Here is a 25,723-nt window from a genome sequence, read left to right on the forward strand (position 1 = left end):
CAGAAGTGGTAAAGAGATTATGTAATTATGATTATATATTATATATTATGTGAGCCTCTTATTATCATCATAATCATCATCGAGCCTTCTGCGTCCAATGTGGAACATAGACCTCCCCTAAGTATTTTGACGTCTTCTGTCCATCTTGTGCTTCTAAGAGGAAAAACACGGAACATTACGCTGACGCTGACAATTGGTTTTCAAGCATACCAATAATCCATACCTTGCTTCATGATTACAAACTTACATTTTCAGAAATGTGCCGCAAACATAAGAAGGAATTATCTCATGAATTTTCTAAACCCATAAGCAGACCTATTGGATCCAGCATGTTTGCTTTTCATGATGATATTACCTTGGTGTCCTATATACCAAAAAAAATAAAAAAAAACGTATACCTGTCTAGTTTGCATCATGACGATACAATTGATGAGGATTCTATAAAACCCGAAATAATTCATGACTGCAATTCTACAAAGGGGGGGAATTGACACATTAGACAAGTTACGTGCTGTCTACAACTGCGATAGGAATACTCTACGATGGCCAATGGTAATTTTGTATTCCATGCTAAATGTAGCTGGCATAAACTCCATTGTGATATCCTTGTCTATGTCCTTTTCTATTGTAATAATAACGAGATTCGTTTACTACGAAGACAATTTTTGCACAATTTAGCATTCGCTCTTATCGAACCGCAGCCTAACGTTCGTGCTTGTCAAGCAAATATACCACGTATCATGTCAGCGAGAATATAGGAAATCAATAAGGTAGATCCTGTAAATCAGCCTCGACATATTCCAGAAGGTAATAGAGGCATATAAGGCTTTCTCGACAATGAAAAACGGACCCACCAGTCACTACTGCACAAAATGTGAAAAATTTATGTGTGGTGAACAAATGATCTATGCTTGCATAGATTATTTTTAGGATAATTATTTGAATAGATTTTTAAAACCTATATATATATATATATATATATATATATATATATATATATATATATATATATATATATATATATATATATATATATGTATTTTCTTGGTAAACATTAAAACTTAAATTGTCTAATCAATTGCTTCGATTTTCGCTAAATTTTTTTCCGAATGTATTCTCGTAATTACATATTTTAAAATTTTATAATATTTTACTCAGAATAAATGCTCTAGCTGTAATTTATCATTTTCAAATAGTTAATTAACATCTACTTAACAAAAATATAGGCGGACAAATAATCTGCGCGCCAGATGCAGTGTCCATATTATAAACGCCAGCCGTGGAAGGTTATTTAAAAGGGAACCTTTTCGGACTATGTATATCACAGAAAGTTTTCGGACTAACAAGTCCATCATCAGTGCTGTTACTAGATATCCATGAGTGAAGCCACTAAATATGAAAAACCCTTTAAATGTTAATAAATTTGTTATATATTACATCGTTGCTGAGTTGCTACCGTCCATATATAGACAATTTCAAGTCTTACGTTGCCATGAAGTAAATCTGTTAAAACTTTAAAATCATATAAATTTATCAGCAACGATGTCATATATAACAAATTTAATAACATTTAAAGGGTTTTTACCCACATTATTAATGGCTTCACTTATGTATACCTGGTAATAGTACTGATGATGTACCGAAAACGTTCTGTGATGTAGCCCGAAAGGGTTGTTTTTTTAAGATAAATATACCTTTCTATAAAGGATTTTTTAGATAACATTTTTTTAATAAGAATAACCTTTCAAAGCATTAGTAGAGCTTACTTGAAATTAAATTCACTAGCTACATTATTTTATATTTAAATGGGAATAAGCCACAATTAAAGGTTAAAATACGTTTATTGGCGTTTCAATTTCCACTTCGGAAATCGTTCTCAAAATACAAACATTAGTAAATTAAACAAATTTTGTTTTTTGTTACTTAGTGAAAAATTCTTCTAATAATTTAATTTTATCTGACTCATCTATATTGACAATTCAGACATACCTTATACATTTTAAAGTAGAAGACTTTAAAATGATATTGCCAATATTGTTGAGTTGCGTTCCTGGGACGACTTTACTTATAAGATAGTTCATTCGATTACATGAAATCAACTTTAACTTGAGAATATCCGTCAGAAAAGATCATAACATGTAATTCGTCTTTAAAAAGAAAAATACATGCCACGATGACAGTAAAATTCTCCTGTTAGTGATTCAAATATAGTCCTAAAAGAAACGGATGGTAAAAAGAGAAAAATCAAAGAAGCCGCTCTAATTATGCTAAATGAGACCAATTGTGTCGCGAATTCCTCGGCAGAATGTAGTAGGATCTGGTTACCCATATTGAAAGAGGAAGTTATTAAAAGGAAAATACCAGTATTGGTAAGTCAGTAACATATAGAGAATACATCATTTATGTTTTTTAAATAACAAACATATAAAATCGGAATTTGGTGTTTATTGAAGGTAAACTAAATGCACGATCAAATACTTACCATGTCGGGATAGTATTATGAGGTTTTTTTCCTGGTTTTTCCCTCATAATTTACTATGGAATCACTAACAGGAGAATTTTACTGTCATCATGGCATGTATTTGTCTTTTTAAAGACGAATTACATGTTATGATCTTTTCTGACGGATATTCTCAAGTTAAAGTTGATTTCATGTAATCGAATGAACTATCTTATAAGTAAAGTCGTCCCAGGAACGCAACTCAACAATATTGGCAATATCATTTTAAAGTCTTCTACTTTAAAATGTATAAGGTATGTCTGAATTGTCAATATAGATGAGTCAGATAAAATTAAATTATTAGAAGAATTTTTCACTAAGTAACAAAAAACAAAATTTGTTTAATTTACTAATGTTTGTATTTTGAGAACGATTTCCGAAGTGGAAATTGAAACGTCAATAAACGTATTTTAACCTTTAATTGTGGCTTATTCCCATTTAAATATAAATTAATTTAAAATGCCACAAGAAAATAGCTTCAGAACAATAGCTACATTATAGTAATCTCACAGTGTATATCAAAAATATATATATATATATATATATATATATATATATATATATATATATATATATATATATATATATATATATATATATATATATATATATATATATATATAAAATATTTAGGATTTTAGCCTTTAATAAAAAGTCAGAAGTATTTAAAACACAAAAATAAGCAGATTAAAATTAAATTTAATATGAAAAAAAGCTTTAATATTTTTGAAGCATATGCAAAGAAAATGTTAAATGCAGCCAAACGTGGCTCAAATGACCCGACGAGAATCTCAGTTCAGAAGGTGTAAATTTTATTAATTATAAGCAAAAAATTAAAAAAGAAAGTTATAGTATCGGTTTCATCAATGCTTTCTGTTCAATTTTTGTTTAATTTCAATTTTAAATACTATTTTTATTTTAATATTTAGAAACACATATTAAATACCAATGCCAATACAATGCCAAGTTATTCGTTGATTCCCAAACCGTTCTAGATGCGCATATGGATTGTCTTTGGTTCTAAAATCAAGTTATCAGTAGGTGTCGATTACCAGTTTTCAAATAGTCGTCGGTTAACTTTTAAAAGATCTATTGTTATATAAAATAATTGCACATTTTTATAAACCATACTCAAACTTTTAGTTATGACTAGCAGATATTATATTACTAAAACCTGATTACATCTACTTAAATTGTAACAGGTAATTAAAGAAACAATAAAATTATTGTGCCGGTCTTTCAGTAGTCATAAAGCAAATAATAGAATACGTGCGCAGAACTGTTACTTTCAGCAAATGAATAGAGACAGAATATAGAGAAATAAAAAACTTAAAAAAGTGTCTGTGTCTGTGATGGGCATGTTGTTAAAGTTTTATGTTTTATTTCAAGCTTGTGTTGAACGAATAACACGTGGTTTTATTGTTGCTGAATCTTGAATAAAAACTCAAAAAGTAAGTCATATTTTAAGTCATTATAGCGTAATAATTATTCAAACATCTTAGTCATGTTATATCTCACATAATGCATGTAATAGATTTATTGTTAATAGATAGAAAATCGTTAACCTGAAGGTGCACTAATAGTTTATATATTTTTATATTATTCATTTATTTTCTTGAATCCTGTAATAAGTATAGTCATATGTAGTAAAAAATTAACAAAAATATTGTTTGCGTCTGGTTAACTTATCACGCCAATAAATAAATTGAGATGTAATTTTATTTCTTTATCGGAAACTTCTGATAGGATATTCTATTCGATATAGAAATACAATAATTTTTTAGTTATCTAATCCATTTCCCGGTCTGTTAATTGTCTAGTATCTTTTTTGTATCTCGTAATAAAATAGTTCAAAATTATTTCTTTTTCTATCGCTGTGAAAATGCTCATCTCAAATGCTATGCACCGTACATCTAAAACGGTTCACTTTTAATTCGTTCCATTTTACTCGCGTTCGTTTGTCGTTCGTTCTATCAAGCTCATAGATAAAGAATAAGCTGTTGTTCGTAACTTAATTTTGTTATATTCAACCAAGTATTTTGTCGTTATTTAGCCAAATTCGCTTGTATATTAGACTGTTGGAATTATTATTAAATTGACACTATACGATATATTTGCTTCCTATTTAGGTGTAGCTACCATTGCGTCTTTCCCAATTCCTATGATTAATATTTGACGTCTCCTTCTGACAATCTAAAATGTTTAAATGCATTTTTCCTGAAAACATTTAAAATGTTTCGTGTTTAACGCAGCGTAAATTTTCTGTTAAAAAATACTAAAATGTCAGAACTTCGACGCAATTTCATCAGCAAGAATCGTCCATATCCGGGCCGTATAACAACATGGTTTGATTTAAATGTATACAAACTTAATGGTTTTCTTGAAGTTTATTTTGTAAGTGATCTTACATTAAGTTAGCTATCTTTAATAATAAAATAAATATATTCGAGCCGGGTTTACGGATTTCTATGCACCTCTTTTCTATGCACCTTTGAGGCCTGTCACTTACATTCTCCACTATTTGGAAGTTCAGGTCAGGACTTAAATCTTTGATATGAAAGCGATTTGAATATGAAAGCGATATGCTCTTCTAGCTCGGCACAAGCTTTGGAGGAAGAAGTAACGATCTCCAAAATCTCCAAAAACTGTTATTGAACAGCAGGTTCCCTTCGGATTAAAGCAGCACACGGTAATGTGTACGCCAGTCTTATAATCATGCGTCTTATAATCTTCCAATCTAGGTTTTCCAACCCACTGCCTACCTTTGATAAAGCTAACTTTCTTATTTTATAATGGCACACAATTCGTCTCAAAGCTGTTAACGTGCGCCATGTGTTCTTAGAGGCGCACTTTCGGCCTGACGATCTCTTTGTCACCAGGTTAATCAAAGGCTGAAGGGTGCTGATTTTTGAACTCACCAACTTTTTGTTATATACTGAAAAGATTCCCTTGATCATGCTGAGGTCGTCGGTGACACAGTGAGGTATGGATATATCTTCTGGAATGGTAAAAAGATTTTGTACAACGGTCACAGGCATATTTTATTCATCTGCATAAATTTGCATATTTCTTACAGGTTTGTAGTGTGTTTAGCCCTTCCGTTTGGGACATCATCATCATCATCAGTTGGCGCTACAGCCCTTCGTGAGCCTTGGCCTGCTTCAAAACATTTTTCCATCCTTCCCTATCGAGTGTCTGTCTTCTCCAGCCCCTCACTCCAATTTTAGCATAGTTATTTTAGTGGGATCACTCCCATCCATCCGCATAACGTGGCCCACCCACCTTAGGCGGTTTATTTTGATGGTCTTCACAATATCTGCATCACCAAAAAGTCTATAGAGTTAAAAGTTTTATAGCGCCTTCCCCACAGACCCTGTTCGTTTACTCCGCCATATATGGTCCTCAATACTTTTCTTTCAATCATTTGGAACAGGTGAATCAAATTCGGAACTTATGCTTTTGATTTATAATTAGTCGGGGAATAGGCCATAATTTTACTTTAAAATAAGTTTTTGAAGGTTCGATTTTCCCCTCGGAAAAAAGCCGAAATCAAAACGTCAAAATCAACTTATTTTAAAGTAAAATTATGGTTTATTCACTGTAAAAATTGTAACTTATATTAAGACGACACAAAAAAAATGGCTTCAGAAAAATATTAATGTTTGTTAGTACCACTTAAAATAGTTACGAGAGAAAATCCGGGACAATCATCTTGTGTGGGTATTACGTCCATAGCTTTCCCGTTATTGCCTACAATTCTATAATTCTTGAAATCCCAATTCATCAGTTACATAGCCAGTACTTTACGCTCGAAACATCTTAAAAATCCTAAAATACTATTAGCCCAATCCTAGCAAAACCCATAAGTCCCATACTTATGCAAAAATCATCAATTTCACGGCAAAATTTTTCGCAGATATCTGAAGCTTTTAAGACATAGGTGGGGGTTACTAGATGACGAATAGATGAAAAGGTACACGTATTTTTACCTTGCGTTTTTTTAAACAATAATTTATGGTCACAATTTGATTTTTTGTCTGAGTGTTTTCCCTTATATTTTAAATAAATAATATTTATATAATTTTTTTATATCAAGAATATTTTTATTTTCCCGTTTTTTCAATTAAAATTGATAAATAATTTATGGAGATATTTGCAAAAAAGCAGTTTTTTTTGCATTAATTTATAAATTTTTTTATTAACAAAATAAAATGTTATTAATATATTTGAACATCGAGGAATTACCGTCTTTTCAATTTTTGCGAAATTTCCCCCCGATCGGTCAAATACTTTAAAAGTTATTTAATTTATTTATCCCTGGGGCTAATTATTTAAACCATTGAACTTGCCCTATGAATGATGCTAGACACATTTAGCAAATTTCATAGGGTTGTTTAAGACTTAAACTATCTCAGAAGTTAAATGCATATTGCGTTTTCATCGAAATTATTTACAAAATAAACGTTTGAAAAAGGGGTATGTTTTTTATTTATAAACAATTGTAATAACTTTTATATTTTTCAAGCTACAGACTTGTACGTACAACCATTGGATAGCTGGTAAAAAAACTCACATTAAAAAAAACTTCTGTGACCAATAGGAACGAAGTTAGCGACTATTTTTAAAAAAATCGTATTTCCATTGTTTATAAACATTAAGAAGTAAAACCTAAGTAACCCACCTATGTCTTAAAAGCTTCAGATATCTGCGAAACATTTTTCGGCCTTTTTTTTAACCAGACTGGGCTATATCATCTTCGCTATCTTCTTGATCAAGGGACTCTTGCTCTGGTTGATTTTCGTTCTCATCTTGGTATAGCTCATCCCAAAGTAATATATCAATAAGAGGGTGTGTTATTTCACGCATCAGCTAGCTTACAATATTTTATAAATGTTTATCAACAAGTTTAATACAGTGATCATTATTGGGACACAAAAAAAGAAAATTAACATCTACACTGACTCAGTTCGATGCCTCAAGAGCGCTAGCATACTTAGAAACATGAAACCGCTGTCTCAACAACGACCATATGTTATCTAATATTAAAACAAGTAACTTTTGACAACATTGGACAACAACCAATCTATCCTGAAAAAATTATTGATTTCACGTAAAAATCTTATAAAGATATTTGAAGGTTCTAAAAAGTATATGAAGGGTAGCTGATGAAACATCCGTGAAGACATACAGCTGATTTTGCCTTATTTTTGTTTTAAACAATCTGAAAAAGCGAAAAAATCATTTTTCCATCTGGCAAACAATTTTTTTTTTCACTTTTTAAGCTTGTTAAAAAAACAAAGCACATACAGGTGTACGTCTTCACGGATTTTTCATCAGCTACTTCTCAAATATCTTTCAAAACCTTCTCCGTATAAGCTTTTTATACGTTTTTAATTGGAGCGGCTTCTGCGCATTCTTTATGGTACCACTCTTTTCTTGTACTTATCTTCTGCTCCATACCAGTTATATCCTGCGCTGTCGATTACAATACTCTCATCTCTTATCTTGTTACACTGTTCGTTTATATTGGCAGGTACATTTTGAAGGACTTCTGTGAGACGTCTGTCCAGTTTGGTCGGAAGGTCATCGATCTTACTAGAGTCTCTAAGTTCATTCACGTTATAACTTGTTTGCTTTGTTCCTTTCTCTTTTTAGGCTATTAATTATGTTAAAAAAAGGACTTAAAGGAACCACAACGTTAAAGGGTTTTTATTGTTTCATATGGTCAATGGACCCCCAAATATGATAAATCCACGGAGTACCTACTACCATTTAACCACTATTACATTACCTCTGATCTATCAGAGGTAATGTAAGTCGACAAAATCTCACCAGCTCCGGGGGGTCATGTTAGATGCCCCCATTTTTAGTTTTTATTAATTAGCGAAGTTAACGGTCTATTGCATTTACCTTTGTAAATTCCATGAGGATTGTTTTTGTTACTGATGTCCTTTAAGTGTTTTTCTGTGGCCAAACAATGTTTTTTAACAACTTTTTATTAAACTGTTGATGGAATGATTCAATTCCGAAAAGATCTTCTTTAAAATAAAAGTTTTAAGCTTTTAATAAGCAGTTTTTATACCTTGATACACACGAACACCACATGCTTTGTATTCAACAGGTATACTAGCCAATCCTGGATATCTCCACTTCATGGTTTTGTTCCAGTTTCACTTTTAATTTTACTTATTTTAGTTCTAAGTAATTTCCACTATTATTACTATTGTATCTGTCAGATACATACTTGACTCAAAGATTAAAATGTATTTTTTTCTTAATTGCCAGTTCAATTTATCATAGATATTACATTTGCAGTCTGTGCCCCAGTATCTTTTTTTGTCGAAAGTTACATCAACAATGGGCAAAAGAGGTAAGAATCCAGGTGCCGTAGATCAATGGTTAGATACATTGGGATTGTACAGAAAAAATGTAGCCTATGATGAAACGTGTTTGTTTCGAGCAATAAGCGAACAAGTAAGTACAAAAAAATACAGAAAAAAATTTTTAACCAAAGACAACATATATTCAACTAATAAAAGAAAAATTCTCTGTACCTAGTTGGCTGAATATTATAGTTTTAAAAACAACTTACAATGAAATTTAAAACTTCTTGTGTTATTGGTATCTTAAATTAATACTAATGTCCAAAACGATTGCATAATTTAAAATCAGTTATTTAAATATTATGTTTGTATGGGATTAAGCCACAATTATTGGTTGTAATAAAAATCATACAGTAGAACTCCAATTATCCGGATTAATTGGGACCGGACCCGATCCGGATAATCAAAAATCCGGATAATTGGATTTTTCTCGAAAAAGGTATTTTTCAGGAAAGAAATGTAATTACAGCAAAACACAATGAAGAACATATACGGTATTTATTATGAAAAACAATACAGTATACACAACAATATGTAAATGACAAAGTTTACATTACGTAATATTGACACACAATACTGAATCACAGTAAAATGAATTATTTTTTTAACATATCAGGCAGAGTCAATTGTTTTGCTGACTAGAATCGTTTCCGCGCCGCCAAGTCTCGCATTCTTTTGACGGTGAGGAGTTGCAGGTGGTCACACTCTGGTTGCCGCTCCATCCATTTAAGCGCGGTGTCTAGCCCTACAAATGCCTCACTCGCAGTCGTCCCCACGTCTAGCTCGGTAGCAAAGTCCTCGTCTTCCGGTTCCGGGTCATCACTTTCTGCTGTCACAATGGACGAGTTCATTATCATCGGGAATCTGGAATCCGGGATCCGTAGAATCACTTAACAACCACTCCTCTACATCCTCTGCACTGCACTCGGAATATCCGGGAATGTTTACGATGATATCTCTGATTTCTTCAACCATTACGTCGTCATTTTCCTCCCCTCTCTCTTCCTCTTCTTTTTGACGCTGCTTCTCTTCCTTCTCTTTCTGTAGCTCCTCCTTTGTTGAAATTCCTTTTAATTTATTCCAAGCCCTTCTCAATGTCGCCGTAACCATACTCCACGCTTCCGCCACCATATACGAGCAATCTTTTAAATTGATTTTTTTGTGATGAGCGAGAATGCCTTCTTCATTTTTAATTTCTATCAACAGATTCCTAATCAATTGCCTCCTGTAATGGCGCTTCATTGTTTCAATAACCGACTGATCCATCGGCTGCAGCAAACTCATTACGTTTGGTGGCAAAAAAATTGCTCGAAATCTTCCATCTTCTCTTTCTAGCAGGTTTTCAGGGGATGAGTGGGTGCATTATTAATAAGTAACAGCACCTTGCTGCCTTCTTTTCCCAATGTCTATTGATGTTTTTTGACTTCAGGTATGAACACTTCATCAAACCATTCTGTAAATAAAGTAGCAGTCATCCAAGCCCTTTTTTTGGTTTTTATAGACCACAGGAAGTTTTTTTACATTCTTGAATGCCCTGGGATTTTTGGATTTTCCTATCATGAGTAGGGGTAATCTATGATTTCCGGTTGCGTTAGCACAATTAAGGGTAGTCACGCGCTCTTTGCTTACTTTGTGACCAGAAGCACTTGATTCTCTTTTGGAAGCCAATGTAGTTTTTGGCAAGGCTTTCCAGTTTAGGCCCGTTTCATCAGCATTGTATACAAACTCAGGGTCATAACAATCTGGTTCAACCTTAAAAGTCGGATTCCGGATAATTTTAATTTTATCGGCCAACGATAATACCACACGTTTCCTCTTAGAACTCATCATAGTTCACTGAACACAATAATCAAAACACTAAGGAACACCGTAACCAAAGTAAAAGACGCAGGGGAACATGCTGCCAAATTAAAATGGAATTTCGCAGGACACAATTCCCGACTGAAGGATAAGAGATGGGACCACGAAATACAACAGTGGAGGCCATGGTTAGGAAAGAGAAGCAGAGGAAGACCACAAATGAGATGGGCTGATGATATTAAGAAGATCGGAGGACACAACTGGAAGCAAGTGGCGCAAAATAGAAGACACTGGATTGATTTGGGGGAGGCCCATTTCCAAAGTTGGATTACTTAAGGCTGAAGAAGAAGAAGGAACACGGACAAGTCAACACATTAATTCACTCTATTGCAGGTTGAAGAAGCACTAAACGACTGACTATGTAGCAGGTGCCGCGAGCGTGGGTCATCGCGGCCCCTCCCTATAGCCCGTTGCGATCGCTACAACACTACAGTGTGTTCGCAGTTAGAAGGGTCAACTACTGCGCCACGTTTCCTGCATACATATTTATTTCTGTCAGGACGTGGCGCCTATACAAACTTGATTTTTTCTTTTTCTCAATCTGATTCGGATAATTGGCGATCCGGATAATTGGAGTCCGGATAATTGGAGTTCTACTGTACTTTTCACTAACTAGTGTTTGATGTTTCTACTTCCACTCCGAAAATTGTTTTCAAAAAGATTATTATAAAAAATTCTGCGAAAATGTATAACCAAAATGATTTGTTATTAGGTTGAGTCATTTTAAAATTGACGTACTTAGCCTCGATCTTGTAGGCAGTAGCGTATAAATGGCTAGAGAAATCTGAGGGTGGTGTTTTTACCCTAAGAATATCAAATTGTGATTGTTTTGTGTTCTGTGTTTCTGTAAACTATCGTATTTGTGATTGTGTAACGTAAAAATTGTGCCGCGTAGATTTGTGTATTGTGTGTTGCATATGTATTGTGTATAAGATTGTAGTTGATGTTTTTCGACCTCTTGTTACTCCGCTATTGTTAATATATATTCTTGTTGTCTAACTTTACGATAAAGCCAGCATAACCATATCTATATTTCTGCAATGAAAAACTACCTCATCATCCTTCTAGCGCAAAACTCATCCTTGGAAAAATCGAGATATGGGCCAAAAATGTCGAAACTAGAAAGTGAACAGATATGAATGAATTGCTAATTTATTACTGAAGTTTTATGCCAGGAAACACTTTATTGCTGCAACCATTTCCCAAAAATAATAATTACTGAACCTATCTCAGCGTCATTTGTATTGCTAATTAAATTTTCTTGAATAATTGACATATACCAGAAAATATTTCTTTTAAGCTACAATATCCATATAATATGGCAGCTACGAGATATAGTCCATATTTTATTGCTAATTTAAAGTACCCCTCACACACTGTGTCAGCGATTTCACCCCCTTACATTTACAAAAAATGGAAATAAACTAGTTTTGAGATAAGTACACAGACATATTTGCTTTCGTTGTTAATTTATTGCTGTAGTTCTGAGCCTTTTATTAATTCATCATTTTCCGAGTAAAATGGGTACTGTAGCTCACCATATGCCGCCAAGATGGACCCTGTACCCTTTTTCCTTGCCGAGATATAGCTATGGCTATGCTAGTTTTACAGTAAAGTTAGCCTACTCACTGTTTCTCGGAAACGGCTACATTAATAAATATTTTCCTTCCGTAATAAATTAGCAATTAGTTATAGTATTGGTCTCAATTCGGCAATATAAAATGGGTATACTAACTTTAAAAGACATATTTGTACCTTTATTTCAAAGTATTTCATCGATATTTCATCTTGTACTATAATTTTTGTTTCTCGCTATTTTTATTGCATTTTCTAATTCTTTCATTAAAAAAAAACATACACTGCTCACACTTAACTTTTACACTACTAATACTTTAAGCGTTGTTAGTGTGAAGAAGGATGAGTTTTCTTTAAATTTCTGTAATTATAGTTTATTCGTCTTCCGGGTTTGGACCGTGTCATTTGTGAGTGACCCAAAAGTGGGTTCATCTCGACGTTTCGCTACAATTGTATGTAGCTTCTTCAGGAGAACAAAAAAGAAAAAGAAAACAAAAGACAGGAAGATGGGTAGTTAGCAACGATAACTCAGTTACTCAACGCAACCAGAGGCGAATACTAACTACCAAGATGGGCATTTGGTCACAGTAACTCAACTACTTAACGCAGCCAGAGGTGAAAACCAAATGCCAGGATAGGGATTCACGTCCAACAGCTCAGAACACTAACGCGTCGAGAGGCGGGGAGTGAATCCGACGATTACTCCGCTACCGGTCTATTTATAGTCGCGGTGACCTGTCGTGTCGGGACGTATCGGCATACTCCGTGACGCGAACGTCAAGAAGCGCGCGCTGGCCAATCATGTGGCTGCATCGTGGTAGCGGGACCGGACGGCGGCTCTAGACTGAGATTCCAGATGGGAGACAAGTAGTATCCTTCCTCTCGATTGATATTATGTGGATTTTTTCGGATCTCTAGAGATTCGCGGATTTTCCTGGAATAAAAGAAGGGGCTCTTAGAAATAATATGGGTTTTTTTGAACAATATGGAATGACCGGTTTCTTGGCAGTGTTCTGCAACTGCAGAATGGGAGAAAAGACCTGATCGAATGCATCTTTGATGCTCTTGAATCCGAGTTTTGACGGAACGACCAGTTTCGCCAATATACACTTGTCCACATGAACAAGGAATAGAATAGACACCACAGGAAGATAGGGGCGGTAATGGGTCGTTAGGAGAGGGTAGATATTGTGAGATTTTCTTGGGTGGTCGAAAAGTAGTCCTGATACCCACAATTCAAAATATTACACACCGACATCTACATCCCCTTTACACCCTAGGACGACAAATTCAGAATCTTCGGGTAATACTCCTGTGGCTTTTCTTCCGTATATTCGAAGTGTCACTGATAGGATTGGCAAAATTCTTCGCAAAGAAGGTATCAGGACTACTTTTCGACCACCCAAGAAAATCTCACAATATCTACCCTCTCCTAAGGACCCATTACCGCCCCTATCTTCCTGTGGTGTCTATTCTATTCCTTGTTCATGTGGACAAGTGTATATTGGCGAAACTGGTCGTTCCGTCAAAACTCGGATACAAGAGCATCAAAGATGCATTCGATCAGGTCTTTTCTCCCATTCTGCAGTTGCAGAACACTGCCAAGAAACCGGTCATTCCATATTGTTCAAAAAAACCCATATTATTTCTAAGAGCCCCTTCTTTTATTCCAGGAAAATCCGCGAATCTCTAGAGATCCGAAAAAATCCACATAATATCAATCGAGAGGAAGGATACTACTTGTCTCCCATCTGGAATCTCAGTCTAGAGCCGCCGTCCGGTCCCGCTACCACGATGCAGCCACATGATTGGCCAGCGCGCGCTTCTTGACGTTCGCGTCACGGAGTGTGCCGATACGTCCCGACACGACAGGTCACCGCGACTATAAATAGAGCGGTAGCGGAGTAATCGTCGGATTCACTCCCCGCCTCTCGACGCGTTAGTGTTCTGAGCTGTTGGACGTGAATCCCTGTCCTGGCATTTGGTTTTCACCTCTGGCTGCGTTAAGTAGTTGAGTTACTGTGACCAAATGCCCATCTTGGTAGTTAGTATTCGCCTCTGGTTGCGTTGAGTAACTGAGTTATCGTTGCTAACTACCCATCTTCCTGTCTTTTGTTTTCTTTTTCTTTTTTGTTCTCCTGAAGAAGCTACATACAATTGTAGCGAAACGTCGAGATGAACCCACTTTTGGGTCACTCACAAATGACACGGTCCAAACCCGGAAGACGAATAAACTATAATTCTGACTCTGGCCGTGGAAGCCTACGATTTCAATTTCTGTAATGTTTTTTTGTTTATTTTTTTTTTAATTATTATAGTTAGAGAAAAAATCGTCTGGCTAATTGGTCTTTACCAAAGCCATCTAATTAATTAAAAAAAATTCTTTCATTGTTATTTTGGGACCTGTAATATAATTTTGTATTTCTTTTACCTGTCGTTTGTCGCTAAATAGTTCTTTAATGTACTCTTCCCAACTTGTAGTCTATCGATATCGTTTTTTCGTTCTGTGTATTGCTATATTTTTAAGGATCTCTGTTTTTACATTTCCTTCGTTCTTTTATAAGATATAATATATTATCATATACCCCCTGTTGTTTTTTATATTTGATTTTGGGTAAGTTGGAAGTAGTTTTATTGATAACAGTTTTAAAATGATGCCAGTAATCTTTTCAATATTTCGAAACTATTGGTCTTTTTAAATTGATTCTCCAAATTATTTACGAGTGAGTTTTTGATGAAAGTGACTTAGAAAATCAACACCGAACGTACCGTTGGGTTGATGTTTATAAGTTACTCGAGTCTTAGTTTCAAATCATCGACTAAAAGGATATGCCCCGAAGGGACATTAGCTCATTGATAGTGGTGTAATCAATCTGATTTTCCAGGACCATCTTTTGGAGGTTTCCAATTCTGCTTGAAGTCTCCTGCTTGGTTTTTAAAAAAGGTATTCATAATACATATATTGACTTTTTTCAACAAATCGGTCCTCTCACTCGTTGCGTTCTCGAACACCAAACATTCCCACAATATTTTTTTCTTTCTCTTCTCCAGTCTTGCCATTTAGATCTCCTATGAGTATTCTAATGTCCCTATTATTGACCTTGTTAGTCACACTTTTAATATCTGAATAAAACTTTTTTAACTCGTCATCACTGCTTTATTCTGCTGTTGGTGCATATATCTGAACGAGATTTTTATCAAAAGTTTTGGACCTCAATTGCCTCAGAATAGCTTTTTCGGATACATAGGGTATACAAAATTCTCGATGGTATAATAATTTGCAAGGTACCAAGTCTAAAATTCATGCACAGTTCAGAGTACTTGGATGTGTCAAATTACTGGAAAGAAAACAGAACTTCATTGAAGATTATGTGAAAGTGGATATTTTGTTAAGTGTCGTAGAGAATACAAAGTCAAGTTCACGTCAAATTGTTCCTCAAAATAATGTGAGTCATACAACTGTCCTAAAATTCCTCTATGAAGAAAAACCGTGCATATAAATTGACTTTTGTGCAGTAGATAACAGAAGGCGATCCAGATCGTAGAATGAAGTCCTGCGAAAAAATAATGAACAAACTGAACAAACATGAAAGAGCTGTTTTTTTTTGATGAATCAACATTCGCATTGAACGGGGAGGTAAATCAACCAATCTGTAGATAAAGGTCAGCGGAGAATCCGTATTGGATGCGTGTGACACCTACTTAGTATCCTCAAAAGGTAAACGTTTGGGCAAATATTGTAGGTAATCATATTATTGGTCCTACATTTGTAGATGGAAATTTGACAGCAAAAAAATATTTAAGCATGATAAGAGACGAAGTTGTTTCTGCATTGGCCAACTTATATCCCAACGCAATAGATTCGAACCTACCGAATACAAATATCTGGTTCCAGCAGACGGTGCAACACCCCATTAATGCTTTTATGGTAAGAACTTACTTAAAAAAAAGTTCCCAATAAATGGATTGGATAAAGAGGTACTATTGAGTGGCCAGCTATATTGCCAGACCTTACACCCTTGAACTATTATTGCACACCTCAAAAACGGAAGTACTGAATATTTCACTTCAAACATTAAACAAAGTTCGGGAGGAGTGTTATAGAAGACTGTATTATTGCCAATAATAAGGTAGAGAACATTTTGAACATTTGTTTTAATGTTTTGGCGAAATTATTCAAAATTTCAACCTGTATTATTCATAATAGACCCTACATAATATAGTTCGTTAGATCAGGTTGTTAAGAAGCTTTTAAAAACAAAACAAAAAATATACAGGGTGTTTTATTAAAAAAAAAAATTTTGGTCTATGTTAGACTTGCATGAATCACCCTGTACATTTAAATTTATGTTTAAAAGCGTACATTTGAATTTAAAAGTTGAAAGGTCTCAGCATTTTTTATAATTTTATAAAATAAGGAGATAAACATTTTTTTTTCCATAAGTGCTTTTCACACTGTATTATTTATATTACAAATTCTTTAGTAAATATTATATTTTTAACAGCTACACGACTGCCAAGTTCACCACGAAAGAGTTCGAAGGGACTGTTTAACGTTTGCCAGGCAATACTATAAGGAATTATCTGGTGATTTCGATTCTCCTGAAAACTTCTTAGAACATCTCGACAAACTAGAAAAGCACATGGTTATTTGTGGCAATATTGAACTTAAAATTATCAGTGCACGGTATAAGTAAGTAAATATTTTATTTAAAATGTTTCTAATTATAAATATAGTCTGTTTATTCATTTGCATGATATATACACAGCTCTACAGGCCCTGGAGGCCGAAAACTTGATTGGCAATTCCTCTCCAGACTTTTCTATTAAGAGCTATAGTTTGCCAGACTCTTATCTTAATCTTTCCTATAAATAATTTTCCATCTTTTTCGCAATAGGTCTCTTCTACACATATTTTTGCTTGCTCTTTTTCAGAAAGTCTTCTTACATTTCCTAACCATCTTACACTTTGGGATTTAATTTCTGCATTATTCATAGATCATCGTACTATTACATTATTTCTTTATTGTTTGCGTTAATTCATTTGATATTATTTCTAGAGATATGTTGTCCATTGTGTCTTCACATTTCTGCTTGATTCTATTAAGAATTATCCTAAGAAGTAGCTTGAGAGAGTGACTCATGAGACTAATTAGTCCTAAAGTCTTTACATGATGATGCATTAGGTTTTTTTGGAAGTGGGATAAGTTTCGTATATGTGGTTATAAATGTTTGTTAGTTCTGAGATATTGTCGTCATCTAGAAGTTTGAGCCAGTCTGATGGTATTTGATCAGAGCCTGGAGATTTCCAATTTTTGCTTGGTTTGATGGCTTTCTCTACCTCTGCTTTTAAAATACTAGGACCAGTATTCGTATACTTTGTGGTGTTAAGTGGTGGCCTCGTATCCAGAAAGAACTCTTTTATGTAGTTGGTCCATTCTTCCTTTTTTTTCGTTTAAGTCGAGAATAATTTTACCTTTGGAGTTTCTCATAAAGTGAGGAGTTCTTTTTGTCTGAGTGTAGGTAATTTCTAGTAGTAAATAAGTTTTTTGTGTATCATAAACTCGTCATGTTTTCTTTGTAGTTCTTTCATCTCACGACATCTCTGTTCCATCCAGGCCTCTTTTGCTCACTTAAGCTCGTATCTTATTTATCGATAATGTTGATAATGCTGTTAATGATAATGTAGTCGATTTGATTTCTGACTACCTTTCCTTCTTGATCAGCTGGAGATTTTTAGGTATATATTATACATATATATATTTATATTTATATAACCTTTTCCACCATAAATTACTGAAGTGAAAAAAAGGTTAATTAAAAAAAATATAATGTTTTTTACTTTATCTATTTACATAAATGTTTGGTTATTTTCTTTTATGTTTCAACCAATTATTTTGTTTTAGTCGAGGTGTTACAATTTTTGATGCGGCTAGTCAAAAAATTTACAACTTGTCAGAAGAAAAATTTGATAAATCCTTTTTGTTATGTATCATGGACAGAGATCATTATGATGTAGTATATAATAAGGACCATATATTGACGGCAGGTTTCTGTCAATGTAAGTATTTCCATTCAGATGTCCCCTTATCATTTTAGTTACTTAATGCCTATTTATGTTATAATCATGTAATTAATATAATATGCTATAGCACTGTTAGGCAAGCGGTGAACCTCCAAACAGATAACTATGAATTGTATGTAACTCATTGGTAACCGGACTTTGGTACGAAAATGTTCGTAATGTTCGTAATTAAAATCGTATTAAGTGCTACGGAATGGGTTTAAGTAGTAAAAATAAACCTTCTGCACTTCTTTTAATTCCTGCATTCCCTACTTTAGCCTGTATATCTTTGTCTATCGGCTGGCTATTTTCTTCACAAATTTTAAGCAATGTTGGATAAGCTTTAATATAAGATCTCAGACAATTGCACATTGTATTCCATCGAACTTCAATGGGTACAACAAATTTTAAATTTCCAGAATTGCGGTAAGATGCATTTGCAAAATGATTATTCCGAAAGACAAGTATTTAACAATACTAAGTACGTGTTTAGTAATATTGGAGGATGGGCAGTCGTTAGTCAGAAGGTTTAAAATGTGCGCAGAGCAGCCGTATGTAATAATATCAAGATCTAGCCGCTTCTCTAGCAAGAGATACGTTATTTTACGTTAGCGGCATTATCTGTAACTACTGAGCGAACTTTGCATTTTAATTCGCCCTCACACAAAATAATCTAAAGTATGAGCATGGCCTGACGAATCAAAAGTTTCCCATAAACTTCAGTTTAGTGTGCACGGTAATTTACACTAAGGGATCGTTGGATATTCGACCAACCATCAAAACAACTAAGTGTTTGCAAACAACTTCATTTTGTATAAACTCGCGAAATTTTTGCATTTCCTCATCATAAATACTGTGAAGCAAGTGTCCTCATATATCGCTTCGACTAGGTGGCTTATAACCAGGTCGAAGTTCTTCTATGGGACAAATAAACTGTGGATAATCAACTTTTCTAAATGGCAAATTTGAATATATAACGTGCTATTTGCCTTTTTAGAGCCTCCTTTTGGTTTGTACTTGTTTTGATAAAAAAGGATTTTATAGAACTTTCAGTTTTGCGTCTTTTTCGATTTTGAGCTACGAGTTGAGATGATTGGGGTTAAAAGAAGTAGTTGATCTGGATATCATTGCATCTCTGTCTTCAGTGCCTGCACTATCGTTTCGCTATGTTGAGACAAAGGATGCGGAAGAGGAGAAAGAGAAAGAAGATACCCCATTAGAAGTCACAGTTTATTGAATATCTAAAGTTAAAAAATTTTCCTTGTTATTGTGAATATAAATATTTGTGTACTTAACAAGTAAATTCAACATTTTAGTGGATATGAAGCACTCCCAAATAGCAACATCACCAAGTAAATCATGACAAGGTCCTTCAGGTTCTGCTTTTTTTTGCTATTTTCTTCAATTTAGTTATTTTGTCTTTCCCCACAAACTCTCCACCTGGAATTTCGTTATTTTTCTCCTCTGTGGAGTTTCTGTAAAGGTCTACTTCTTTAATAGTTAGATCGTTCAAAATAATATCTTCTTCTTCATCATCGCTCCTTTCAGCCTGCTCGATTTCATCGTGGTCTGCTTTTTCTCTCTAAAACTTGGCGAACATTTCTTCCATCATTTTCGAGAGGAAAGCTTGCTCCTTTGTAAGACATTCTAAAGCATAAATGTTGATTTATATAAATATATGTATATAAGTACATTCAAAGTAATATCTATAACACTTATGTTCCTAATGCATTCACTTTCATTGAATAATGAAACACCAACTTGACTTATTCCGATAAATATTAGCAGTTCATATTACTTTACTTGTCATCTCGCTTCATTACAATAAAATGGAAAATTTGATTGTAGATATATTGCATTTCAAAGGAGATTTATTGTTAGTGCCTCAACCGTATGAATGAATAAATTTATTTTATTATGGTGTTTCCGGATTTTAAAGGATTGTAGTGCATCGAAGTGTAGATAAATGAATTCTAGGAAGGTACTAGGAACATCAGATATCTGCAATGTGTGTAAATCTTTGAATTTTAATTTTGTTGTGAGCTGGGGTCTAATGGACCACACAGTACTAACAGAAAGTTTTTTTTTTTTTTTTTTTTTTTTTTTTTTTTTTTTTTGGCTTAGACTTATCGTCATACAGCCAGACACAAAAGGACTAAGACAGTCATCATTATAATTATTTACCTAAATGCCCTATCAAAATAAAAGACTATTACATCTACTAACTAAATAATTTTTAGAGAATTATAATGATAATTTGCTGTCTTTTAAAAATTGAATTAAGGAGTTGTAAATATCTACAGAGCCAAGTGATAATAAATATAGTATGTTCCAAGGAGCTGCTATTTTATATTTTAATAAATCATTTATAAGTTTGGATGAGTACACTCTGTTTTTAGAACAACCAAAAAATATATGATCTAAATCACTTTCCTCTCCACAATGCTCACATTTGTCATCATCCAAAACCTTTATTTTAAATAAGTGCTTTGGATAACATGCGTGTCCGAAACGTATTCTAATAATGGAGGTTATGTGCCTCCTGGAAGCTCTAAAAGACTTGTACCAAGGAAATTTGGGAATATCTGGCTGAATTATCGAGTATCTATTTTGGTTCACAAAAGAGTATTCCTTCCACTGGTAGCTCCACTCTCGAAGCAATGTTAACTTGCAAGAAACAATACTGTCAGAAAGCGTTACTTTATGTAGAATACCAGTATCGGATAAAATGCTTTCTTTGGCTAATAAGTCGACATATTCATTATGTTCAAATCCTGCATGTGCTTTAATCCAGAGAAAATGTACATTGATTCCTTTAGTTAAAAGAGTTTGAATAATATGTTTAATTCTATAAATGTATGGGCAGTCTTGTAAGTTAGGTGGTCCATATTTACCAATGGATTTTAACACTGCTAAGGAGTCCGACAGAATTAGAATATGGGCAAACTCAACTTCAGCTACATATAATAAAGCTTCATATATTGCAATAGCCTCTGCTGTATAAATCGAAGTTTCCGGGTTCAGTTTGAATTTCTTTTCTATATGTTCCGATGGTATAAAAAAAGCGCATCCGGTTCCATCTGGAGATTTAGACGCATCTGTATATAAAGTTATTGCCTCTTTGTATTTGCTTGTTAAAGATAGAACAATATTTTTATTTAAATATATATTTTCACTATAATTTGGTACAATAATATCTGTATGTAAAAAGAAAGAAGAGTAATTTTTGAATATATAGTTCGTTCTATCTATATTTTTTAAAAGTGCTATATTTTGATTATACGCTTCGCAAAGTAAGGGAGATTTCTTTTTTTGCCAATATTTATTTGTCAGGTCATGGCAATTCAAAGTGACTATCTTTTCGTATAGAGATGAGTTCAGTAAGTATACTTTCATTAAATATTTTTTGGACAAAAACCTTCGTCTTATATTTAAAGGAGGTTCTAAGGCTTCCAAATATAAAGCTTGTACTGGAGTGGATCTCATGGCTCCTAAACATATTCGTAAGGCTGAGTTCTGTAAAACGTTGATTTTGTTTAGTAGTACATTACTTGCTGATCCATACAAAACACTTCCGTAATCCAAAATAGATCGTATGTAAGCTTTGTAAAATAATAAACTTACTTCAACATCCGATCCCCACCAAGTTTTATTAATTGATTTAAGAAAGTTTAATCCCTTATTGCATCTGTTCAACATGTCATCAATATGTAACTTCCAGGTCAATTTCTGGTCGAGTATCATTAACAGAAAGTTAAAGTGAGTAACTTTCTCAGTGTTTTGTTCATCTATCACTAGGGAGGCATTGTCGTTTGGGACATATATATAAATTTTGTTTTCCTTTCGTGTTTACGCAATCCAATAACTAGTGAAGGTCCTGGAGATTATTGCATAAGATAACAGTTTTGTCAGAGCATCTAAGGTTATTAATCAGTGCAACATTTATTTTCACTCCAAAGTCTTTATCTTGCAAAATCTGTTTGAAAATTATATCCGAGTAGATATTAAATAACAGCGGGGATAGGATGCATCCCTGTCTAACACCTCTTTGAAGGTAACATTCGTCGGTTAATCTCCCAAGTAAGCCGAAGGTCGTCCGTAGAGAGACCGTATTCTTATAAAGGCAGAATCTGTCACCTCGGGGGAACAAATAAGGGTCTAACCACCTTCTGTTGTCTCCGGGTGTTCTGTAGAGGGCTTCGAATATACTGTCGAGAGCTCCTCTACTTAAGTCCATTTTCGGGTTATGGACTTGGAAAATATTTATCTTCGGTGTCTTGCCTTGAAAAAGGCAAGATATTTCTTACATGACAATTTCTTCTTCGAAATAAAACACCAAGTTAAGTTGAAACAATTCTCAGCCACAGAGTATGGAAAATAAATGCAGGAAGCAGAGCCCCGAGAGCACTAAGCTCTCGGAGAGCCCGTGAGGGACTGACTTAGCTGACCTGAAAATCGCCAATATTTATATGCGCTGTTCGAGCGATAAATAGGGATTTCCAGGTCAAGAGCCAATGGGAAAATTCGAGGCGGGGTGATGCGCATCGAAATGCGTACTAGTTCACAGACTATGGCATTCGATGACAAATCCAACGACCTGATTCATTTATGTACTGTTCGGGGCGAACAGCCTGAAGAAGGGCGCATTGTTATAAGTCACAACGGCCCAATTGTGGCACTGGCGTAAGAGTATTTCGAAAAGCCTAATTAACCTCTTTATCGACAATTATAAGATAATTAATTAGATTTTATATTTGTAAATTAGTGAGTTTTTGTAGTTTAGTGAGTTAAAATAAGTTAGTTAAACCGCGTTTGTTTTACTTAATCTCTGAATCCGCAGAAAAATGTAACAGTATATAAAGTGAAAAAGAAATAAAGTTATCATAAGTCAGATGAATATGAGACTTTAAATTGTTATTGAATGTGTTTTTATATTTTAGCTATAGTATATAAAATCCTTTACGAAGACATTTTCGGAATTCAAAATGTCGATGACATAGTTCACAATATGTTATATGATAAAGGAAACATAATTACCCAAGCGGAATTAATGATGGAGAAAAAGAGAATTATCAAAGAATCTGAAACTGAAGACTTAACAAATGAAGAATTAGACGAAAAATTATTTAACATTAACCCAATTGCTAGTATTGCTCCTTTTCCTTTCAAGATTGCCAAAGCTCTAGATCCCAATATCTACAGGAACATTGAGTATGACTCATGGGGCGAGACAAGAAGAGGTAAAAATCATATATTATACTAAATATCCGTTACTATCTAAAACCTAGTCATACTGCTTTACTGTCAGTTATAATGAGCGAAACATCTGTAATTTTTTTTGTCATCCATTTTCTCTTTGATGTTCATTCTCTTATTTTTGATTATAATAAATATATTTTTTTATTAAAAAATCAAAAGTTATAACGAGAGTTATTGTAGTAATATAATTTTGTTTTTTGTGTGATATAGAATATAAATATTCATTTTTTTAATGCATTTTTTTAATATAATTTAAGTCTCATACCTTTTTTTGGCGTCATGAAGTAAACCTTGTCAAATTAAAAATTGATGGATGGAAAACATTCTTAAGGATGAAGAGCCCCTAAAAGACTTTTTCAGGGTGCAGTTTTCTGAGTTTCAAACAAAACTGATACCACTAGACTCATGGCAACCCACTGGACTTAAAACCATTATCTCTTATCTCCTCTCTTGAAATCTGATGAATCTGATCATATATGGGCTGATTGCTAGACTCAGCAACGACAAACATAATGTCCTGGGCTGTGTCTTCCTGTATTTCCTCCTTTCGGTACGAAGATGTCACGATACCGCTGAAGAAATTCCCTTAATTTTCATTTCTCCACCTGATTTTTCTCCACCTGACCGGCAACTGCAATTATTTGGTCTAATTTGTCGTTGGAGTTACGGCATGTTACCGTCTGACGAATTATGGACGTCACTGGTACACATATTCCTACTTTTGTCTCATTTGATGATCAGAGAGTAATCATTTTAATTATTCTACATATAAGTCTTACAGGAATTTCTTTAGTAGTACCTAGTAACCAATTCCTTTCCAATTATAATTTCTCGGTCAACCTTCTCGTTACAGTTCTAAGGCTCCATCACAATTTCCTTCAGCCACGCTATTATGATTGTTGTGATGTGGATGAAGAAATATCTCTTCGTAATCTTTGATTACCTTATTTTTAAAATCCAATTAAAATAAGTGCAAATTCATTACGTCTATTCCTAATATAATATCCTCTTCGATCTCAGCAACAACGAGAGTATCGACGAACTTTTCTCTCCCAATTCCTAATTGGATCTGAATGTTTTCCTAGATGTTGGTATTTCACCTATGGCACTCCGCAGTAGCCACCACGTTGGTAAAAGTTTGTTACGGCTATTTATAATTTTCGAGCGTATAATGGTTCTTATCTCTCCGGTATTCACCAACAATGTATACGTTTTACAATTTATTTCTTCGTCTACGTATACACTACCTTCACGACATTTTAAAGAAGCTATTAGTATGAGATGGTCTTTATGGTCTTTGTTTTCTTGGATGCAATGCCTTTTATCAGGTTAACAAGATAGTAAAATTTGTCTTCATCGTCTTCCTCTTTTACAGTCCTAACTTTACTGTACCCGCCAGAAGACTGCATCTCTGATTCATATTCCACATAGACCAGTGTCTTGTGACGAGCTAATCACACGCATTTCATGATCACCAAGACCATTAATAAATGTTTAAACAGCCAACTTTTTCATTATGTCTTCAGAAGCTGTTGGATAAGCATATTACTCTAACCTGGTAATATCTACCTTATATTCTTGAAGAGCCTCATTTTGCTTGTATCTTTGATTTTTGTACTACGACTGGTAGACATGATCCAAGTCTTCTTCAAAATTAGTCGAAATAATCTGTCTCCCCTACGGCTATGGTCTGAAGCATATCCAAGGCAGCTTCTCGAAGAGCAATAGTCAGGTTTACAGCATTTTCTTTTTCGGACCATCCGTTCGCTCTTGCAGCTGATTAGAACTGTTTTATGTAGTTATTTCATGACGATTTTGCGTCGAAAGTTGGGACTTTACCATGACCAAAACCTCCACTCCCTTTAAATGTCCGACGTGGCTCCAAATTACATTTCGTCTCGTTGTGTTTCTCTGCTGTAACTGATCGAATTCCTCTGTCTGCTGTCCCTGTTTCCCCCATCTTATTTTCAATATCTTTCAGTTTCTGTTCAAAAGAGAAAATCTTTTTAATCTCTTTTATCTTATCTTCAGAAGACAAAATATCGGCAGCAACGTTTTTTGTCAACGAAGATACTTTATCGT

General features: G+C 34.1%; 1 protein-coding gene across 3 annotated transcripts in view; it reads left to right on the forward strand.

Annotated features, from left to right (window-relative positions):
- Positions 1-3,493: 3,493 nt before the first annotated feature.
- LOC140446020 (uncharacterized) overlaps positions 3,494-25,723 on the forward strand; it is a 37,592-nt gene continuing 15,362 nt past the window's right edge. The window contains exons 1-5 of one of the 3 annotated variants that reach the window (XM_072538517.1): positions 3,494-3,951; positions 8,801-8,974; positions 16,824-17,011; positions 18,225-18,379; positions 23,323-23,622. In XM_072538517.1, coding sequence (XP_072394618.1) covers positions 8,858-8,974; positions 16,824-17,011; positions 18,225-18,379; positions 23,323-23,622 — 760 coding nt within the window. In that variant the 5' untranslated portion in view covers positions 3,494-3,951; positions 8,801-8,857. The remainder of the gene's footprint in view (positions 3,952-8,800; positions 8,975-16,823; positions 17,012-18,224; positions 18,380-23,322; positions 23,623-25,723) is intronic. The other 2 variants (XM_072538516.1, XM_072538518.1) reach the window with 2 other exon arrangements.

This window comes from Diabrotica undecimpunctata, chromosome 7 (assembly GCF_040954645.1).
Source record: "Diabrotica undecimpunctata isolate CICGRU chromosome 7, icDiaUnde3, whole genome shotgun sequence".
Lineage (NCBI taxonomy): Eukaryota > Metazoa > Arthropoda > Insecta > Coleoptera > Chrysomelidae > Diabrotica > Diabrotica undecimpunctata.